Below are 22079 nucleotides of genomic sequence, written 5' to 3'. Positions count from 1 at the left end.
CACGGTGCTTACATTCCCATTACATTTTACATCGATATCGATAATTACATTGAGGCTTTCCGCAGAGTGACCGTGCAATTCGTACAATTTATAAACTTAAAACGTCTTTTTGGTCATAAAAGATCTAAGCTGATTTGCAGGAAATCCTGGTTGTGGTTTTGGCGGTGGCGGCTTCGGCAGTAACAAGCAATGGTTCGGTGGAAGGTGGCACCTCAGCAGGAGCTGGAGGAAGGAATGCCGGTGTTGATGTTGGTGCCGGACCCAATGGCGTTAATACCAATGCAAATGTCCAGCTGAATTCACTCGATCCCAGCGTCTTCAGCTGCCTCAAATGGCGCTGTCCACAGCAACTACCACAGCGGACCTAATTCCTCATTTGGTAATTGTTGTTATAGACGAGATACATATAAAATGGTCTAGGAACAATGAAACGACAAATTTGACTCTAGAAAGATTCTGAGTTGGGGGTTTCAATTCAAACCTCGCCTTGTTTTGATTAAACTGAGTGGTCAAATTTGTCAGCAATTGCCGCACCTCACTTTAAAAAACTGTCTGCTGCTGAGCAATGTGTTGATGACGTCAGTCCGGGTGTCTCGTGTATTTATTGTAATGTTATGCAGCTGCCAATATAATTGAAGAATTATATCATTATAATTTAAGTAGACTTTTAATGATGCTTTAGTTGCTTCTTGTACCGATCTACAGGATTATAATTTGCCATGCCATCCCTAAATATTTTTTTTTTTTTCTCTCTCTTTATATTTACAATCTGTTTTTAAACAATAAGTAAATTGTATAATTAATATTCAATTAACAGAAATAGCAGTTTTCCAATGAGCCCTGCTATTATATATAACATCTTTTCAGTTTGTTGGATTTATCTATCAGGGATATCGAGAATGTGGTATCTTTTCAGTCTTCTTACTGTTAGGCTATTGTCTAATAGACTTAAGGCTAAATTATTTTCGTGGTTGTGGAGTCTGTCGATGTATTTCTTACTAGTTTCCTTTATTTCTTCTTTAATGGTTGGAATATTCAGATCTTTGTGGATGTTTGCATTAGATACGTAAAACGGAGCATTGACAATGTGTCGCAAAGTTTTTGATTGGTAACGCTGAAGTATCTCAATATTTGAGTTGCTAGCAGTTCCCCAAAGCTGTATAGCGTAGGTCCAAACAGGCTTCAGGATGGATTTGTAGAGGCGAATTTTGTTTTCCAAAGTGGTTTCTGATTTTCGACTTATCAGCCAGGACATTTTTAGTGTTTTAAGTCTAAGTTGTTGACATTTTGCTTTAATGTGGTTTTTCCATGTTAATCTGCGGTCGAGATGCAAGCCGAGATACTTCACACAGGTACTTTGTGGAATTGGTGAGCCGTTAAGTGTAACATTTGGGCAGTTACCTGGTCTTAATGAAAACGTTATTTGGACGGATTTCAGGGAGTTTATTCTAATTTTCCATCGAAGGAACCAGTCTTCAATTAGGCTTAGCTCACTCTGCAGGAGTTCAGAAGCTTCATTTATAGATGTGCTTGTGGCTAAAACGGCTGTATCATCAGCATATGTTGCAACAGTGCAGTTGTTTGTAACTGGCATGTCGGCCGTATATAGGGTGTAGAGAATTGGTCCCAATACGCTTCCTTGTGGGACGCCTGAGTTGATGAGAAGTAGTGATGAACTATCGGTTTTCTGCTGCACGTAAAAGCATCTTCTAGCCAGATATGATTTGATTAATAAATAGTACGGAGCAGGTAGCCATTTCTTTATCTTGTACAACAAACCTTTGTGCCAGACTCGATCGAACGCTTGTTGAACATCAAGAAANTATTCAGATCTTTGTGGATGTTTGCATTAGATACGTAAAACGGAGCATTGACAATTTGTCGCAAAGTTTTTGATTGGTAACGCTGAAGTATCTCAATATTTGAGTTGCTAGCAGTTCCCCAAAGCTGTATAGCGTAGGTCCAAACAGGCTTCAGTATGGATTTGTAGAGGCGAATTTTGTTTTCCAAAGTGGTTTCTGATTTTCGACTTATCAGCCAGGACATTTTTAGTGTTTTAAGTCTAAGTTGTTGACATTTTGCTTTAATGTGGTTTTTCCATGTTAATCTGCGGTCGAGATGCAAGCCGAGATACTTCACACAGGTACTTTGTGGAATTGGTGAGCCGTTAAGTGTAACATTTGGGCAGTTACCTGGTCTTAATGAAAACGTTATTTGGACGGATTTCAGGGAGTTTATTCTAATTTTCCATCGAAGGAACCAGTCTTCAATTAGGCTTAGCTCACTCTGCAGGAGTTCAGAAGCTTCATTTATAGATGTGCTTGTGGCTAAAACGGCTGTATCATCAGCATATGTTGCAACAGTGCAGTTGTTTGTAACTGGCATGTCGGCCGTATATAGGGTGTAGAGAATTGGTCCCAATACGCTTCCTTGTGGGACGCCTGAGTTGATGAGAAGTAGTGATGAACTATCGGTTTTCTGCTGCACGTAAAAGCATCTTTTAGCCAGATATGATTTCATTAATAAATAGTACGGAGCAGGTAGCCATTTCTTTATCTTGTACAACAAACCTTTGTGCCAGACTCGATCGAACGCTTGTTGAACATCAAGAAATGCAGCAGTGCAGTATTTTTTGTTTTCAAATGCCGAAACTATATCATTAATAACCCTGTGACATTGCTCAGGGGTCCCATGACCCCTCCTGAATCCGAATTGGTATTCAGGAATGATGGAAAGTTCGTCTAAAATTGGTAACATTCTCTTCAATAGTATTTTTTCAAACACTTTCGAGAAAATTGTCAACAGACTAATGGGACGGTATGATGTCAATTCCGTTTCTATTTTGTTTGGTTTTAGGATCATAACGATCTCTGCACATTTCCATTGACTTGGAAAGTGGTCTAGTATCCCTAAATATGTCGCAAACATTTAATAGAGTTCAAGTTTTTTGCCAGATTTTGTGTCTGGACACACAGATGGTTTGATCAGATGAGAGGGATAGTGTTTATCTTTATCTTTATCTTTATCTTTATCAGACAGATTCTACTCGGATTTCAATAAAATAGATACACATGAAAGGAAACAAAAAAAAACGAGAAGGGACGTGTGAAACGCTTCTTACGCGTCACAACTTTTATACCCGGCACTCAGGACTACATCTAGATGTAGAAGACATCGCCAACCACTAGATATCGTTCACATTACAGAACACGTAGTAAAAAGCCTACTAAATAAAATTCTTCAAAAAAATTGGATCAGTTAATCGTATTTTCCAATTTATAAGATATTTAAAACAGCAATACAATTGGTACTTTTTCCCTGCACATTCTGTGCAATAATGACCGCTAGGTTTCTCAGCAGATTTTTCGAAAGTGGCGCCATCTATGAAAATTTCTGGTACGCAACTTGGATGGTCACTCTTTTTCGAATACAGAGCGTTAAAAACCGAGTCTTGGTTTTAACTTTTAAAAATTAGCTTTGGCCACTGTTTCCGCAACTCCTCGCAACCAGTTCGGAATCAAAATCTCGAAATAAAAAGCCAATTGCTGCTGGTTCGACCGAGTCGGAATTCAAATCAATTTAATCTCTTCTTCTTTTCAATTTCGATATTCACCTATTAAATGCATGTTCTTCCTCTTTCTCTATCGTATTCACATATTACATGTATGTTCTATAGCAACAAACTTCTGTGAGTATGTCGTAAATGCAACAATTCAATATCTTAATGCTACAAATTAATTTTACTTATACAAAATACTAATTGCTCCGGGTATAAGCCCTTTGCGCTAATTTGGCGTAAACAGCCACCAAAGCTGGTCATTGGGACAATAGTGCTTCTGCACCTCAGCGGTGTTTTGTCAAATTTTAAATTTTTTCTTCATCTGTCATCTACATCTACAACACTTCTCACACCAACACGCTCGCCGTCCTTCCCTAGACCCACATACTGCAGACTCGCTGCAGAGGCAGAGGCAGCGACCGCACACAAAAAAAACAAATATAAGCTACGGGACGGGGTGGGTTAAAAGTCGGTAGAGGCAGGGGCCGAGTGAAGCAGAAGCAGAGTGTGAATGAGAGAATGTGAAAAGAACAACAAGAGCTGCGGGACAGGGTGGGTTTAGCTACTGCAAATTAATTTCTTCATTCTGGCTATAATAATGATCCGATCGGATCCCAATTTGGTGATCTGATAGATATGGCAATTCCCTACGGAACGGCGTTTTTAGTTTTTTCTTATCTTCAAAATTGTAGACAAACAAGACGGACAGACGGACAGACAGACATGGCTCAATTGACTCGGCTATTGATGCTGATCAAGAATATATATACTCTATGGGGTCGGAAACGTTTCCTTCTGTGCGTTACGCACAACCTTTATTCCCCACAAATAAAATATACCCTATTTACTCTTCGAGTACCGGGTATAAAAATAAATAAAACTTAATTTGCCAATGTAAAAGCAGCAAGAGCTGGTACCACTGCTGGTTAAGGGCCTTTAAAGGAGGCCCAACAGGAGATCGCCCAGCAGCAGGATAACCTTTACGAACCAGGAACCCCAATCCACTCCAGATATGACTACTGCATCGGACCCCTCTCACACTTGGCCCCCTCCACGACGAGCACAAATTGACTCAGATAGGCATATTCCAACCAGTATAAACTTCATATAAAAGCTGTAGAAGTTATCGCCCTAGATGCGACAATGGGCAAATCCACACATAATCCCTTTTCATATAATCTCAATATTCATAGTTTTGTTCTTCCTTAGCCTTCACTTAATCAGTTTAAATCAATATAAAATCTTCAAAATAATACTGCACGCAGTTACGAAATGTATACATAATTAACATGAAATCTTTCGTTAAAACTTGGTGTGGAATTCAAATGATAGAAATATCGTCTCAGAATAGTAAACTCGAGGCGAATCGACTTGTTTCAATGCTAATCAGGGGCTGTCTTTTGCGACTCATTATGGAATTGTTGTGCAATAATTTTAGAGCTGCTATTTGAGATCGATAAACGGTGCTTAGAAAACAGAAATAAACCCGGCTAATCCGGGCATCAAAATCGTAACGTCTCCTCCTCTGGAGAACTGTGAATCAGGTTTATCCAGGGCAATAAAACCAACAAAAGTGTCGCCGGTTGCGAGCCAGTCAAAAGTAAAGGGCTCTCCATGGGCGAAGGCGTCGCCTTTGGGCGATCCACACATCTTCATTCTCGCAGAGCAGTGATCTCTATAATTGAAAAGACAAAGCAGCTCAAATGATATGCAATGTTTCTATTTATTGCTGTTTGCTAAGAAATCTGAAACCCGATCCCTCCCTCTCTCTCTCTCTGCCTTTCTGAATGCTTTTGTTTTTTTTTGGTTTAATTTTTATGCAAATAGTGGCGTACGGAACAAGTTTGCGTTCGCTTTCTGTTGTTAGTTTGCGGCTACTTTGTTTAACGATTTTTCGCGTTTTTTGTTTGCCCCAAAATGTCCAGCTGACATTTCTATCGCTGTGACTCGGCCGAGTGCAACAGGTGTGCATACAAAAAAACGCCACATAACGCAAAGAGATCTATGCATATAATACCAAGACTCGCGAGCGCACAGTGCGTTTACTTGAACTGTCTGTGCTGGCGGCGTGTGAAGCATTGCGGAATGGCCAAAGAATCGTTTGGGACGGTTGCAGGGCCTCTGACCATTAAACAGGTTACATGTTTGGTCGCTGATTCACGGCCACAAAAGCCGTTTAAGCCCCGGCGATACCAACAAACTCCGGCGATAACAACTGTACCACGCGAATGGCTCCATCCTAGACGGAAAAAAAATCACCAGTCTGTCGGCCAGACAAACACACAGCAGACCAAATGAATGCACAGGCATGCGTTGCATAAAGGGTGGGCCGGGAATGGAGAGTGGAGAGTCGATGGGGCACCAAGTGCACATGGGCAACATGAGCGACGATGCTGCTTGAATAAACAATTGGCGGGCTTTGGGGCAGGGCAGCCGGCATGCAAACAGCGAGCAACTCTTGTGGCAGTCAGTGGGGCAGGGAGCAGAGCAGAGTAGTGAGCTCCGGCTGCACACGGAGGCTGAGACCACAGGAGACAATACGTTGAAACAGCAATTGCATTTCGATAATGCCTGGCTCTTTAAAATAAAGTTTGCTGGCAATGGCAATGCCTCCAAAAAGGCACACAAAATTACGCATACGCCGCCTGTGCCGCTACTGCGCTGCTCTTCCGCAGCTTGCGTCGCCGCCGTCGTCAGCGTTGCCGAGTCTCGCTCTTTGACTCTCTCTCTTTCTCTGCCGCTCTCTCACTGTCCAGACAACAACTTGTATGAATGTGTTTTCTATTTTTCCGGCTTTTCTCGCATGCTTCCACTCCTACAGCCGACTCCCACTACCCCTGGGGCAGCAGCACAGCCTTTGGCAGCTCGAATCAACTGCTTTTCAAATTATTTATAGAATTCGGAATGAGGCGGCGTGCGTTAAGTTAGTTGTGCTTCTTCCATCGCATCTGTTCCTGCCCCAGAGCCACCGACTCGAAAATTATGCTTAGTTTTATTGTGTATGAATAATTAAGAGCGACAACCTGCCAGGCCACATGTGTGGGACCAGAGGCACATGTTATTATCGGCGACTCCAGCCTGGTCCCAATTGCTCCTTGTCACTCCCTATTGTTTCTGTGCTACTTTGGAAAGCCTGCAAAGCCAACTGGGAACCAATTTGCTGGGGTGTCTTCACCTCTGTCCGGCCCATTCCTCAAGTGCAGCGAAAGTGTTGCTCGTTTGAAACGTCTCCAGCTGGTTCTATTAATAGCCAAGCGTCCACCAGGTGGATTGGTGCAGTGGTAGTGCTCTTAGAAGAAGAAGCGAGACCTTTTAAATATTCATTCATATATAAGAAAATATCCGGAGTACTCTACCTGCCATCAAGACTAGGAGACGCTTACCATAACCATAGTAACATCAAAATGTTATTTCTCTCCGAAATCTTTTAGCCATAGCACCAGAATAAACAATTTTTCTTCGTGGACTAAATTATAGACATAAATATTTGGAGAATTCTACGAAATAAACGACTGCCAGCAAATTTACATTGTGTAAAAAGAAAAAGAAGAGCAGATCAAAGTGCGCCTTATCAAAGTGATATCGAAGTTCACTTTCAATTCCGCAAAAAAACAATTAAAAGAGCATTTAAACTTTTGTGGCTCTCTTCGGCGATGCCTCAGCAGCAGTAACAGCAACATCAACATCAACATCAATTCAAGCAGCCACCAAAACAGTAGCAGTGTCGCGTCACAGGCGCCAGCCGACTCCACCGACGCCGCCTACAATGGGGTTCGCTGCTTGGCTGTCGTCGTGTCGTCGTCGTTGGCGTCGCTGGAGCAGCGTGAGGCTTTTGCGCCACTGCCAGTCTCAGTTTGTCTGCTGAACGGAACGCAAGCACCGCAGGGTGAAACATACGCGAAATCAGTGCCAGCGGATTCGAAGCGTGCTCCACCAGCGACAACGCGCGAATTCGAGTCTTGTGTGAGTGCTAGTGCCGGTGTGGCTGGAAGGATTTGCCCGATTGGTGTTCCGCGGTTGCTGTGGCGTGTGAGATCCTCAGATTGCTCCATTTTGTGCCCCTTTGTGACGGATTCAGCCTTTGTCCCGCTGCCGGACAATGACAATGGGCTTGAAGTCGGCATTCTGGAAATAGCAATGTCAATGCCACGGCTACCGCAGTGCACCCCTTACTCAGTCTTAGCTTGTATTGATCTTCTTTCCCCAACCCACCAAATTTCGTGTTTTGAATCATTGCTCTGTTGCCCATTTTGTGTAGTGCAGTGAATGTTAACAGCGGAATACGGAATACGCCACACGAGAACGGAATACCCGCTCCAAATACAAAAGAGCTGGGAATAAAGAAAAGTGTCGGAGCATTGTCAAGTGTCCTTCTAGAGCGGAAGCTGCCGCCCGAAACTATGCAGCAGTAGACACGCCGGAAATCGCCCGGGAGTACGTGAAAACATCCATTGTCATTGCCCAAGAGCTAGGAAGAGGCTGAGACAGGCACAGGCCGAGCCTAAACTCCACTCATAGGTAAGTCTCCCCACCAACTGACCAGCAACTATTTTTAGCGATTACCTTTGATGAGAATTGTTTGGCCACGTAAATGCAATCAAATCCAAATGCCATATTGCTCTGAAAGCCCACTTGAAGTCGATTTATTCCCGAAATTTGTATGGTGGAGGAAATGCTGGGGATGTCCATTTTGTATGCGGTAATCGCTGCCCACCCCATCAGACCACAATGCGATAATTGACTCGGCGTTGCTTTTATTTGATTATTAAATAACATTTAGCTGTTCGCGCAGTTTTCCATATCACTTTCATTCATTCATGGCGAAGGCAAACCAAATACGAGTACGAGTATAATGTACTACCCGGCAAACAAAGCAGAAAACAGCGGCAATGAACTGAAAATTAGCTATGCATATTTGTGCAGCTCATTAATAAATACGATACGACTACGACTATGACTTTACATAAAAGCGTAGATATCTATGTATGTACATGTGTACATATGCACATATGTATATCTAAGAGCCAAACACCCAAAGATGCGAAGAAGTCGTTGACGCTGCCGCTGGCTGCTGACGACATCATCGAATTCGACTTGCGAATGCCCTTGATGAATATGAGAGCCAGATGTTGACTCGGAGTGGTGTCAGAATGTAGTACTTGTAATGTTTTGATAAACTCCTCAAATATTCCTCGTACATATTGTATTCAGTCATTCTCGCCTGACTCATTTAACAATCAAAAATATATATTTTTTTTTTGTTGGCCTATTCTAATGATGCCTTAGGACTTCCTGTTGAGGACCGGCTGTAATGTTCCATGTACCACGTTTTCAGCAGCCCCCACCTAATGTTCGTACTGCCTGAGTTTACCGAGTTGTTGCCAAGATTTTACTGGCATTAGGACAGTCCCGGCGACAGCTGCTGACTTTAATGATCTCTCCACGGTATCATTTCGATTGAGCGATCTGCACCGCACTGCAGCGGAAATTGAAGCTGTCTGCGGGGCTGGGCACCAAGTCAACTTCCCGCCTGCGAGTTTGTAGACTTATAAATAATTTTAGGCGGGTCAAAAGCATATTATGTTCATTTAATCTTTGGATATTCGATGTGAGCTTAAAGCTGTTGAAATTCTTTTCCAGCGAATAGATTTGGTGTCTGTGACATGAATACAAATGGCATTTCATTAGATTTAGATTGACATAACTTGAGTTGTGATTACAACTGATTCACTTCAGGTATAGACAGACTGATGGATCTGCTAGAAATTGTAAATTGCAATAAACAATTTTTACATATATTACGCACAGTGACTAAACCTGAATTAACCAACAACATTTGAAAGTTTCCATTTTAACGACTTTAACAATGAAATGTTAGAAATACATTTGACAGATATATATAAATGTATTGCATGCACTGCTCAAACTTTTCTTTTGATAAAAAATATTAATGAAAATATCACTTTTGTCCATTGTCCATATTTTTAATTGAACTTTTAATTAGACTCAGTGTTCTCGAATTGTTAAAAATAATCCCTACTGCAAAAGCTTTCCACTCGATTTTATACCGATTTTCACTCCATAAATAAATGGAAAAGAAAAATGAACGAACACGTTTCAGTAAAGGATTACATAAACTTTATTTAAGTGCACTTTCATAATATCCCCATAATACCTTCGTTCTGTCCCCGAAAATGGTTGGAAGACAGCGCTTGGAATCGGTTTCTTGCTTGCTCCTGCGTTCAGATTGTTGTCGACTCCCAATCGATTTACAAGGAGGAAATACTATTTTAACTGAATTATATTGTAATACATCCACCACTCCCTTTTTCAGCCATTAAATTGACAGAACAAAAAATTGTGTGTGCCACAACAACAACCTTATCAGTTCAAATTTGTTAACCATGAGCCTCACATAAGTATGTAACTGTTGACAGTGTCGAAAGTTCTCCTTTGTTGCCACTGTTGCTGGCACTGTGCTGGCTCTAATTTGTGGCAGCAACAAGCAACTGGCAGAAAAACAAATGTACTTTGATGTAATGCACATAAACATTTGCAATGAGACAATGGGAATGAGACAAAGATTAGTAGCAGCACGCCGCTGTAGGGTGGTAGCGAAGGCAAAGGCGCGAGCCCTGGTGTTGCCATAGGCCCAGCGTATAGGAACCCTATTGGAACACCCGAACATCGAGCAAAATGTGGGCCAATTCAAGAGTCTGCCCCGGTACGTGCCATTGCTATGCCATCAGAAAGGGGCAGGACCGGGAGACGGACGACAGATCTCGTAGAAAAAAACATATTAATCATCTATATGGCAGCGTCAGAGGCAAAGCCAGTGCGGTGCGCCGTAACAGTTTCCAGCAAAATGAGTCATTATAAATAACCATAGTTGTTCGTTAAAAAAGCTAAAAAGGAAAACACAAAGCAACTAAAATCTGTTAGAAATTTGCATGCGAATTGCTTGGGTCCAGGAGACAGACAGGCCCCACCCACACGACGTAGGAGCAATGAAATGAGACTGAGGCAGAACAAAAGGGAGTCGAGTAGCGTGAACTCCGCGTGTATTAATAAGGTCACTGATGAAACACTGAGTGCTAAATATTTAAATTAGCAACAGACCCCGTAATTTTTATTTGTTGCTGGATCGGCGAGCCCTCGAGTCTTACTCTGCATCTTCATGGAAATGATATTCGAAGGACTAAACTCCTAAATCAAGTGCGACGGCTGAAGCAGCAGGGGAAAAGTGGCAAGATAACAAAATAAGCCATTCCAGATTAGGAACGGGTTTGACGAATCGACGAGTAAAGCGCAAAGCGCAAGCGCAGAGTGCCAAAAGGCCAAAAGATTGGCCCGTTGAAAGATGCACAGTTGCATCCCACAGATACATGTTTGAGCAGAGTGAGCAGAGTCCGTCTGACCGTTTACATAAATATTCCATAATGTTGCGCATAATTGTTGGGCAAGATAATCGTAAGCATGAACTATTTGCAGTGGGCGTGTCATGCGGGTTTCGGATTAGCACCAGTCGTGGCCCTAATCAGCATACTGCTGCACATTCCCACGCTAGCCCTTTGGAGGGCTATTTAAGGGCTCCAGTTACACACAAAAATCGCGGAATTCAACTCAGTTTCACCGAATTTTGCGTCGTTTTCGCAATTGTGTTTTAACTGATGCATATGTACATACATTCGGCCTTGGGTTGCAGATTCTTTCGACATTCATTGTCATTGAATTGCACGCACTTTGTGATCGGGGGTCGGAAGGACAATGGCCATTGTCTTCACATTTTTATGGTTTCATAATGTATCCACAATGTAAAACAAAGAGATATAGTACTCGATCTTGTTCACTATACGTACGATGTCGAATCATGATTGAAATTCCACGTCATTTCCCACGACTTGCATCATATTTTCATCACCTCCCAGATCGTTTAGCGCTCTTAATAACAGAGCTGTCTGGCCGGGCGTGAGTGTGCCTTTTAATTGCCCTTGTGTGGCACTCACCGATAGCTATCTGATGCCTAATAATACCATTTAATGTATGCAAAGCGCTGTGCGCCGTCACCTGAGCTGGCGCCTCGGAATAGCTCTTTGACAGGTCTCTGAGATTGGGATTGTTAACAATAATTGGCGGCAATAGCAGCAGCAGCGGCAGTCGCCTTTGAGCGCGTGCGCAGCCAGACTTCCATTTAGTCTCAATCTGAATTGGAACACAAACTGTGGGCTGACTGTGGGTCTTACTGGATTATTTTTGGCTCTTATCTGTGAGCCCCATCCAAAGACAATTAGCCAAATAAGTCGACGCGGGCACTGAGCCCGTGCCAAGTCTTAATTAATTGGCATGCATTGTGTACCACTGCCACTGCCGCTGCTGGTGACTTGAAGTGATGCCAACTTGGCAGCGATTAACCGCCTGGATAGGAGCGACTGGAGGAGAATTGTGCAAGCCCATAGCTCTCAGACTCTCTCAGCTTCTGTGTTAATTGTCATAAATCTGGAATGCGTTTTCATGTTTCGCTCTGGGATTATCGAATCGGTGCGAGTCTGGTTTTCGATTGTGGTTGTCCTCCAGCTGGCGATCTTTTTTCCACAGCTCATTCGCAAATTTATGCAAAATTGGACTCGAAATTCATGAATTCTCATTTACCAGTAATCAATTTGACCGAATGGGAAACGCTTTACATATTATGACTAAATTTGCTGGCTTACCATATTGTTAAAGCTCCATCTAAATAATCGTAGTGGAAGCGCAATTACTGAAATGTATTCTCGATCTGCATCTGCATCGTTAGTAGCAGCCCGGCCGGTAGAAACTAGTTCTCCGACTTATGATGTTTGATGTCGAACACGGCCACTAATTTGAATTTCAAAATCATATATGTATATGGAAAAATATACACAAACATAAACTATATGAAAATTATTGCTAATGGGTATGCCACACGTGAGAAAAGAGATTCGTTTTCATTATTCACTCAAGCCTATCACTCACATAAATATTAGGAACATAGTGGAAATTAATTGAAAATTGTGTTCGAGCTGCCACAGGCATAAAGACGACATTCTATGTAAAAAATGATGTCTTGGGCAGCATCAAATAAGGCCGTAAGGGCTTCTCTATGCTACAAAGTAGAGCAAAGTATTGGCTGCATAAATTTGTAATTTTTATAGAAAAGATAGTCGCAGAAAGTATGTGTTGCGATAAACGGGCGATTGTGTGCAGTTCTGCATATCTCGAAAAACTGACTTACTTAAAAACTGCATGAGGAAAATGTTTATTGAGCTGTTTCAATTAGATCCATTGGAGTGGACCCATTCATCTGTTTGTTCTGTGTCTCCCATTTAATGTTAAATTGCTTGTAAGTGATTTACGCTATCTGCTGCTCCCCGAGGTGCCAATGCATGTAAATAAAGTGGCAGGGCAGCGATGCTTCCACAGATTATTGTGCCACTGAATCCAATGCTTACGGGTGTTAATTGATTTGATGCGCTCGACATCTAGGATCGCCCCCATTTAGATGATCTTTCGACAAGCGAGTTGGAAATTTCAATTAGATCGGACGCCTAATACTATTATTTTTATAATTGTCGAGCTTTGATTTTGCTGTTTGCAGGGATGGAGTGGAGTAAATATTTCTTTGAGCCTTAGTATATTTAGAAATTAGTCCGTGAATGGCACAGCTGTGAAAAGAGTCTTCGTCGTGTGCTTATCATAAATTCACATATAATGGGGTTGCTTACAAAATGTTGTTTGGCTCGTAAAATAGTAGACGAAGACGACATCTCTTTGATAGAGCGGTCCAGCTGTCCACTGGCGACCCAATAAATTCTCTACTGACTGTGGAAACGCTTCGCCTGGGAGATAATCATATGGAATCGCCTTTTATTGTGAGAAATGCGGAATATTCTGGCAGACTATACCATACTCGCATTATATTGTTATATTTATATAAGTAATGCTGTCGCAGCGACAATGAACTAAATACTCGCTGCCTGGCGAGACGTGAACGCACGTAAATATTAATATATTTATTTATTACTGCACTTCATTATCTACGGCAGGGACACGTCACGGCAACGGAGCTGGGGCGGGAGAGCACTTGGCCTGCCATTGGAGATTGTAGCTTGGGGCATTCATGAAATTAATTTCAATTAGTCGGAGGCGAGAGCCTTTGACTAATAGCCACGTATGCGTAATGCTCCATGGGCCTGCTCCTGCTGCTGCTCATGGGGAGTCGTGTGTGTGTGACTTATCGACATCTATCGAAGCATGGTTTCCGCTTCCTGCTGGTGCTGCTTCTGCTACAGCTATTGCTTTTGCTTGAAGTGCCACTCGACAACTTGCTACTTAACCTTTCAAGCAGTATTGCCCCCCACCTCTAGACACACGCATTGATTATTAACACCAGTTGCCCCTTGCGCGCCCAGACACTCTATTTATGCCCCTCGAGGACGTGTCCTAGCAAAGAGATTTGCCCCCGAAGACATCAGCGGCAGTAACATGTCCAAATGAGTATTGAATTTCGCCTGGCCCCCGAACTAATAGATTTTTGTGTTTATCTGGGGACAGGATCACGCTCCTTGATTGCCAATCGACTTCAACCAAATGAGTTTCTCGCCCTTTCGCTAAGCAGACAGCGGCTGTTGGTGCCACCATTCTGAGACCGGTCCATAAATTGTCCTACAACTCCAGGGGCCTGCGGCACCACTGTATCAGTAGGCGCATTACGCACACGCCACCGAATCCGAAACCAAAAATTAGCCGCCTAAAGATGATGAATGCTCGGTGTGTGAGCGCTGTACATACATGTGTACATATGTATGTTTCCCCCATGCAATAGATAATTTCTGTTTTATTTGCATCTGCTGCGAACAGAAATACCATCCCCGTTTTTTCCCCGCTAAAAATCACATTTTATTTGAATAAACAACATATTTATGTACCAAGATGAGCAACATGGACTGGGCTTCTTATGGCTCTTCCGGCCATCGCCTATGCATTTGGCCCTACATCTGTTGCCGCAAGGTCACTCAAGATCCACGACAATTATAACTGGATAGGTGGCCAGCTGTTGCGTTGCCCGTTCAAAACTTGCAACCGAGTCTATTTTTAAATTGGGCTACAACATTTTAGAGTGCCGCTGGAAGTATCGTATCGTTAGCGAATGAAACTTGCAGAAAATTCTTGACTAGATAGGGTATATGGGTGGCGACTTTCTGACTGGTAAGCTCTAAGATATTTCCACGAAAAAAATAAATAATTTCGCTCCCATCATCATCACACATTGCGCGAACTGGTCGCCAGAATTGTATGAACTTTTGCTCCATTTCGAGTAACAATTTTGTAACGCGTGGCTGGCCGACTGCCAGAGGCAGGGCCAGAGCCGGAGCCGTTGGACCTGGAGCTGGACCTGGACAAAGTTGCATGGACCCATAAGGTCTCAGACTACATGTAACGCTATATCTGGCTATGGCCACCCAGGTAACCTTGAATCTCCTGAAACGAGCAAGAGTTCAACCACCTATGTATGTTTGGGCTGGCGTTTGCAACGATCGTTGATCATTTGGCTGCCCCTTTCAACTGGCCAAAATGACCGAAAAAATACACAATCAAAGCCAGGGGAAAGATGAGAGAAGCGAAAGCTATAAATAAATGCAAGGCATTATAATGACAGCAATAAAGAACACGAAGATGACGAGGCACACCCCATTCATCAGTTTCGATGTGGCACGCACAGCCAGAGCTGGATCCCGGGCGTGCCGGTCTGGTCTGGTCTGGTCTGGTCTGGATTGGATTCCACGCATCTCGCTCCCGCTGTCTGTTGCAAATTTCAATGAACTTTTCTCCGCTGCCTGTGCCTTCCTTTTTGGCCTGCGACAACATGTTGCACATGGCTGCCCGTCGGCAGCACTCAGCCGCTATCCGCTAACTCTCGCGGCCCCTTCGAGCTAAGTGCAATATGAGTAGCTTTCGTCGCTTAAAGATTATTTAAATCTATCGCAGGCAGCTGGCTCGCCGACTGACGAAAAGGGAGCAAGTGGCAGATTGTTGCGGTTAATTGCAAAGCCTGCCACATAGCCGCGTACTTTATAGTCATGTGGTTGTGCTGCTTTCCGATTTGGGCAGTTCCATCTTCTATGTGATCCGTGAACGTCATTATCAAGAAATTTAAACCAAGTGCAAAATAACCCAGACACAATTAGCAAAGATTTAAGCACCCACTCTAGTTCTGAAAAGTATTTATTTCAACACAGAATTTACGAAAACAACTCCATACATTTTGAGATTTGTAGATATTTTTCTTTGTTCGGGCTATAAGCATAAATGCTTTCTCAGAATAATAATCCTTTAAATGACGTTGATAAATCATTGTCCATTGTTCGCACAAAGTTGTTTCTAAAAATAAATACGAACCCAAATGTTGGTGAACTTAAGATCAAAGTATGTTGCAACGACCCCCAGATTTATACATATTTATATTTTGATTGGAATTCCACTCAAATGTGTTCGATATTGTTCCCATCACTCGCACTATTAATGTATTTAACTTTTCTTTGTTGGGACTCCCAATATTATTCTTTGAAGATAGCTTGGTTATCAAATTATTTTATTTACGATTCTGCACTTCATCTCAGGTCTTCATTCGACTCCTGGTGTCACCGTCAGCTGGCTATCAAGTTTCACTTCTGTCTCTTGTCGACTCAGAAAAAAAGGCCAGACATCGACTCATTTAGTTTGAGACCTTATGCAACATGTGGTCTCCTCTGTGCCTTCTCTGTGGACCGGACAGAGTCGTTGCCTCAACGATTTGTGTTCGTTGCACTCTCGGATCGTGTGCGGTGTGCAGGCAGATATACATATTTATGCAAAGCCGGCTGTAAAATATTTCCCACCTTAAACGAGGATTGTTCCAATGTTCAGCATATTGATGTTCGTGAACTTATCTGTGTGCGTGTGTGTGTGCCTGTGTTAGCCTTAAAAACAAATAAAGTCAAATTTGGCATGCAAATCCTTTAAATCAAACAAAATGAATTGCAAACGGGGCGGTTCTGAGGCGTACCAAATAAACCAAGGCCAATAAACGCCGACAAGCGACACGCTGGATGATAGCGGACTTTTTGGCCTCCCCTCCCCCCTCCCCACTCCCGACCATCCCATACAATACCATCGCCCGGCCCCTTCCCTCGCAGTCGTACAACAAGTACATCACAAAACAAATTGGAAAACATAAAATCAACAGAGCTAATAGTTCACTTAAGGGGGCAGAACCAGGCAACAAAGAGTACGCCATGAACCAGGCAGCGCCCAACCAAAAGGCTACGAAGCTGAAGCCGAACAGGGGATGCCCTGGAATTCACAAGAAAATAAATTAAGCCCGAAAGATAATTCATGTGGGGGTTAAGTACTCTTACGGAGTAGCTTAAATATCTACATTCGGATTCTGAATGCGTCGTTTGTGTTCAAAAATGATTTGAAGTTCTTTTTAAAAGGGGATTGTTCATTTTGGGAGACATATTTGTTCCCTTATTTCCCATACCTCCAGCTAGGGTACCACGGAGCAGACTGTGAATGTCGCTTTTTCTGCCGCTTTCGCGTTTGCCCACCAAGATGGGTCTTTGGGTCCCGTCCCTGCTTAGTTTGACATACTGGCACACTTCTCTTACCTCCAGCGCTCCCCTTCGCACTCACGACTCTTCATTCGTCGTGTGTGACCGGGAGAGCCCTTTCTTATGCCCCCTAGTCGAATTGAGCCGATTTACTATTGAAAATACAATTTTATTAGAATTTTCCTCACTTTTTGTCTCCTACGGTCTCGGGGTTTCCCTTCATTGACTCTTCATCGCCATTCCTGGTCTGTGCCTCTGATGTTTTTAAATGTGCAACGGTCTGACAACTTTTGAATTTGATGTGCGTATCTTTTTACGACACCAACCACTCAGATCTGCTGCCACGTACGATGCATATAGCCCTATTCGTTGTACATACAGGGAGTATGATTTAACAAAAAAGTGATAGTATTGGCCTGCTCCAGCAGCTGTTGCTGCTGCTGCTTCTGCTAATTTGAATACAATTTTATTGCTTATTGGTTTTGGGAATTGCATATGGCCCGGCGGGGCAAATGGGCGGCAAACTCAAAACGGGAAATCATAATGACTCATAAATTAATAAGTGAAATATATGAAACTTTGATTTCAGGCAGTGCCAGGGCACCCCAGGCCGATTCGGATGAGTATTTTATTTATAATGCTTTGTCTTTCGACACTTTCGCGGGCATTTACATGAGGCACTCGAGTCGCGACCGAACCGTGCCGTCCCATCCCCGGTCCAGGCCACGCCTATGTTTGCCGTTTGGACCCAAATAATCGGCGCTACGTGCGGCCCATTCTAAGCAAACAGCAGAATAATTCTGGGGCTCCCCCAAACATCCCTGAGTTCCTCTAAGTTGCGTGCATATGGATCGGCGAAAGGGGCAGAAGGGGTCGCTCTGACATTGGCCACGCGGTCGCTGCACGTGCTGGCGGCGTTCTGTCTGTGAACTGCATAAACGTTGCCTCATTATGTCAGGAAGCCCATTTTGAAATGACTCAGATGGCCAAAGACGAAGACGCGGGCAGCATCTTTGCCAGAAATGTGTCGAAAATCAAAGTCTTCTTTGGGGATTGTTCAATTTGTATTACTTTTGTCTTGGGCCTAATGATATCATTAAATGTTCCGGGCAGATTGTTGAATCAGATGTTTAGCATACGTACTCGGTATATTGAGCATGATGGAATTGCGAGTACATACATACACATATGTATATCTATGTACGATTCGAGGAAAGATTCGTTCATAGCATTGAGTTGAATTGAGTTGGAAGATTCGGAAAATAATTTGTAATATGTGAAGCAATGACACATACAAATAGTTATGGAATTGTTATTGGCATTGCCAGATTCGTGTGCCATTAAACGCTAGAGAAAAAGTATTAAAAAATCTGTTCTTAACTGTTACTAAAGATGTTAAATCAAAATGTATAATTTTGATTTTTACCATGAACAATTTCAAATCAATATCTCTATTAGGCTAAAGAAGGTAGAGTATTTTAAACAATCAAATGTTTACTGGATTTGTAACAAGCTATCCGATTGATGGACTTTGCAAAATGAATATTAACGCTACTCAGTCAGTACTGTGTACTGTGATATCACAGCACTCTGGAGACAAAATTCGGTGGCTCTAGTCTCTGAGAACTAGCCGACAAACAAGAAGGATATACAGACAGACGGACAGACGTACAGGCAGACAGCACCACATAGACTAGGCTATTGATGCTGTTCAAGAATATCTATCCTTTATTATACTTTATGGGATCGAAAACGTTTCTTTCTTAAAGTTACCTACATCCACAATAGTGCACAAATACAATATACCCTATTTACGCTTCGAGTACCGGGTATAAAAATATAGGCACAGTGCAAAACTTTAATTTAAATAAGTAAGTCGATATATAGTCAATTAATAAATGAAACTGAAGACTGACTTATTTCCAGAGTTCCAGGTGATCCCCCATTTCATTCAGATCTGCTCTCCCATTAAGTGGGAGCTAAGGTTTATAATGTGCCAGCAGAAATGACTGGAAGATCATTAAATTGTGTTCAAACACAGTCAGCTGTGTCTAATGGAGAGATGAAAACACTTTTACTTAATGATCACAATTGAAAGTAATTTGCATACCAGACCATAAAAATACCATTCCAGGCGACGTGAAAGTATTGAGCTTCGAACTCGAAATGTTGTATCTTGTGTGTTCTTCTGGAAACATGCTTGATAAATATTAATTGTCGGCCCCTGTCCAGTGACAATTTGAGGTCAGCGGCATAGTTTCAAAATGCTCATGATCGTATCTGTATCTGCATCTGCTTCTGTTTCGGTTTCTGTGGGGAACCAGAGCTGGCGCCCATTAATTGTGTTAGATTATGCACACATGACAAGTGTAGAGGTCGAATTGAACAACATCGGACTAGCAGCGGAGAGGGAGGCAGAAGTTTGTTAAGAATTTAAATGGGTTTATCAGTTGCCCTTGGTCGCAGGCAATTAAAAAACGAGTTGATTCTCAATTACAATGATTTATTGGGTGGGCCCAATTTTAAGGTTTCAACAAACTTGACAAAAAATTGATCATCATTGATCTCATATATTCAGGCAGCCATAGAGCCGCTGAAAAACAAAGTATAAGCTCAGTAAGTATAAGGTGTGTCTCCCCTGTCTATCTCCCATCCGTTTGTGTCGAAGATCTAGCGACCCGACTCTCCGAATTGGCATTAATCTGGTCCGCCGATCTGTCCCACTGGGATCTCATGGGTGACGCAGAGGTCCGCCCGCTCGACTCTGCCAATTTGTGAGCGAAAGACGACCACAAAGTTGTGTGGCTTCGAAATGGGCGGGCATGGACAAGGGTCTCGAGGCTGGCGCTGTGTTCCCGTAATTGTAATATGTAGTCGTCAGTTGTACCTGAGGGATGCCTGCACATAATTTCCCCGTCGAGCCAAGTGCGGCTCTTGTTACTAATAATTGCGGCTTTTGTTACTAATAATTGCGGCTGACAGAGAACGTGTCGCTGTCTGCGGTGAGCTTATTGTGACGCAAAAGTGTTCGCTTGCGTCAACTCCTCGTAGCTATTTATTGCCAAATATTAATGTATTGATTACACATTTCAATATGAGTTAATGCTTTCTCTGTTATTTCTTACAGTGTTGTGGATTTGGTCAAGATGCGTCCTCTACTGTTATTTCTCGGCTTTGCTTGGACGCTTTTAGTTCCTGCCTGGGGCTCCTTTGACCTAATAGGACAGTCCATTAAAGGTAAATACGTCGAAGTATTTTAAAGGAAATATATTAGAATTTCCACATTATGGAATGAAACCATAATTAACTGTTAGCTCTTTCAATAATTTCAATCTTTTAAATAAATATGCGTACATAATATCAATACATAAATACATATAAATACATAATTTACATAATAGGTTCATAGAGGCGACACATTTTAAAGTAAATTTGTAGGCGATTTTCCACATATTATTCGATATGTCCGAATCGATCATAATAACGATTTATAAAAATTTTATATTATGTTTACATGATACATGCACGTTACACAAATTGTTGGCCTGAAAGTATGCTATGCTTTCCTGTACTTTTTTTATTGTGTAATTTTCCAGTAGTTGTGTGTAGCGTTCATGTAGAAACCAAGTAGACCTTTTCTTTTTCGAATTCATTAAATACTAGGGCCAACATGGAATTTTAACATGTAATTAATTCAATAAAAAAACGAAACATAAATTCTTATTTTCATATAGAGATGCAGCTCAAAGTTGTTTCGGTTATTTTTCAAATAATGGAAAAACTGGATGAAATCACATATGTACATGGGTCTTATCCCATACCCGAAAATATTCTTATTTATGCGCCTGTACTCGCAGATAGCTAACATTTTTGTATTTTGCTTACCATCCCCACATCTCTGCAGATGCCCTGGCCGAGTACACGCTGACGGACATCATGAATAACAATCAATTTGCGGGCATCGAGTTCGGAGAGGCGGAGGATGGGTTTCCCGCCTTTCGGTTCCTGCAGACTGCGGACGTAAAGTCCCCCTACCGCATGCTGCTGCCGGAAAAGCTTTACGAGTTCGCCATCCTCATTACTTACCGCCAGAGCTCACTGAAGGGTGGCTACCTATTCAGCGTTGTGAACCCGCTGGACACCGTTGTCCAGCTGGGCGTTCACCTCTCGCCGGTAGTGAAGAACAGCTACAATGTGTCGCTAGTCTACACGCAGACCGACCAGAGCATAGGCCGCAAGTTGGCCAGCTTCAGTGTGGCTCATGTGGCGGACAAGTGGAATTCAATTGCGTTCCAGGTGCTAAGCGAAAGGGTCTCCTTCTACTACGACTGCGAGCTGCGAAACAGCACGCCGGTGACCAGGGAGCCCATAGAATTGGTCTTCGACTCGGCCTCCACGCTCTACATAGGCCAGGCGGGCTCCATAGTTGGTGGAAAGTTCGAGGTAAGTCTGTCGGAAGCCAATTTCATTAGTTTCTTAGCTCTAATCAGATTTCAGTGGAATAATATTTGAAATGCTAGAGCGCACACATCTGTTTAGTTTCCTAAGGGGGGTTGTAGTCAAAATAATTTAAATGGAAACTATTTCTGTGGGGGAATGGGGCATGTGTTCCAATACATGTTTTGAAATGCGTCAAGTGGAGCAATTGTAACGGCTCAAGTGGCAGGCTATCGTCGAAATCCGTGGCACAAGAGCTGCGAGCTTTTCACCACTCTCGCCAATCGGGAGTTCTGAGTGACTGGAGTCACCCTTAAGTGGCGCCATTTGGGCAGCTGGCGGCAAAAGTTGCCAGCCACTCGACGCGACTCAAAGCGCCGCATCACGTATACCCCACGGTGGCCATAGTCTCACTCAAGGTATTCGCTCGTGCGCTCTTTCTCTCTCTGGCTCTCTCGGAGCATTCAGCGGTG

General features: G+C 42.8%; 1 protein-coding gene across 2 annotated transcripts in view; it reads left to right on the top strand.

The window, feature by feature from the left end:
• Positions 1 to 7400: 7400 nt before the first annotated feature.
• LOC117579432 (collagen alpha-1(XVIII) chain) overlaps positions 7401 to 22079 on the top strand; it is a 52325-nt gene continuing 37646 nt past the window's right edge. Inside the window, exons 1-4 of one of the 2 annotated variants that reach the window (XM_034265314.1) lie at positions 7401 to 7522; positions 7818 to 8077; positions 20297 to 20406; positions 21074 to 21612. In XM_034265314.1, coding sequence (XP_034121205.1) covers positions 20316 to 20406; positions 21074 to 21612 — 630 coding nt within the window. In that variant the 5' untranslated portion in view covers positions 7401 to 7522; positions 7818 to 8077; positions 20297 to 20315. The remainder of the gene's footprint in view (positions 7523 to 7817; positions 8078 to 20296; positions 20407 to 21073; positions 21613 to 22079) is intronic. The other variant, XM_034265315.1, reaches the window with a different exon arrangement.

This window comes from Drosophila guanche, unplaced genomic scaffold, assembly GCF_900245975.1.
Source record: "Drosophila guanche unplaced genomic scaffold, DGUA_6, whole genome shotgun sequence".
In the NCBI taxonomy this organism is placed as follows: domain Eukaryota; kingdom Metazoa; phylum Arthropoda; class Insecta; order Diptera; family Drosophilidae; genus Drosophila; species Drosophila guanche.
Note: the sequence above shows the minus strand (reverse complement) of the source record. Positions and strands in the feature narration are given on the sequence as shown.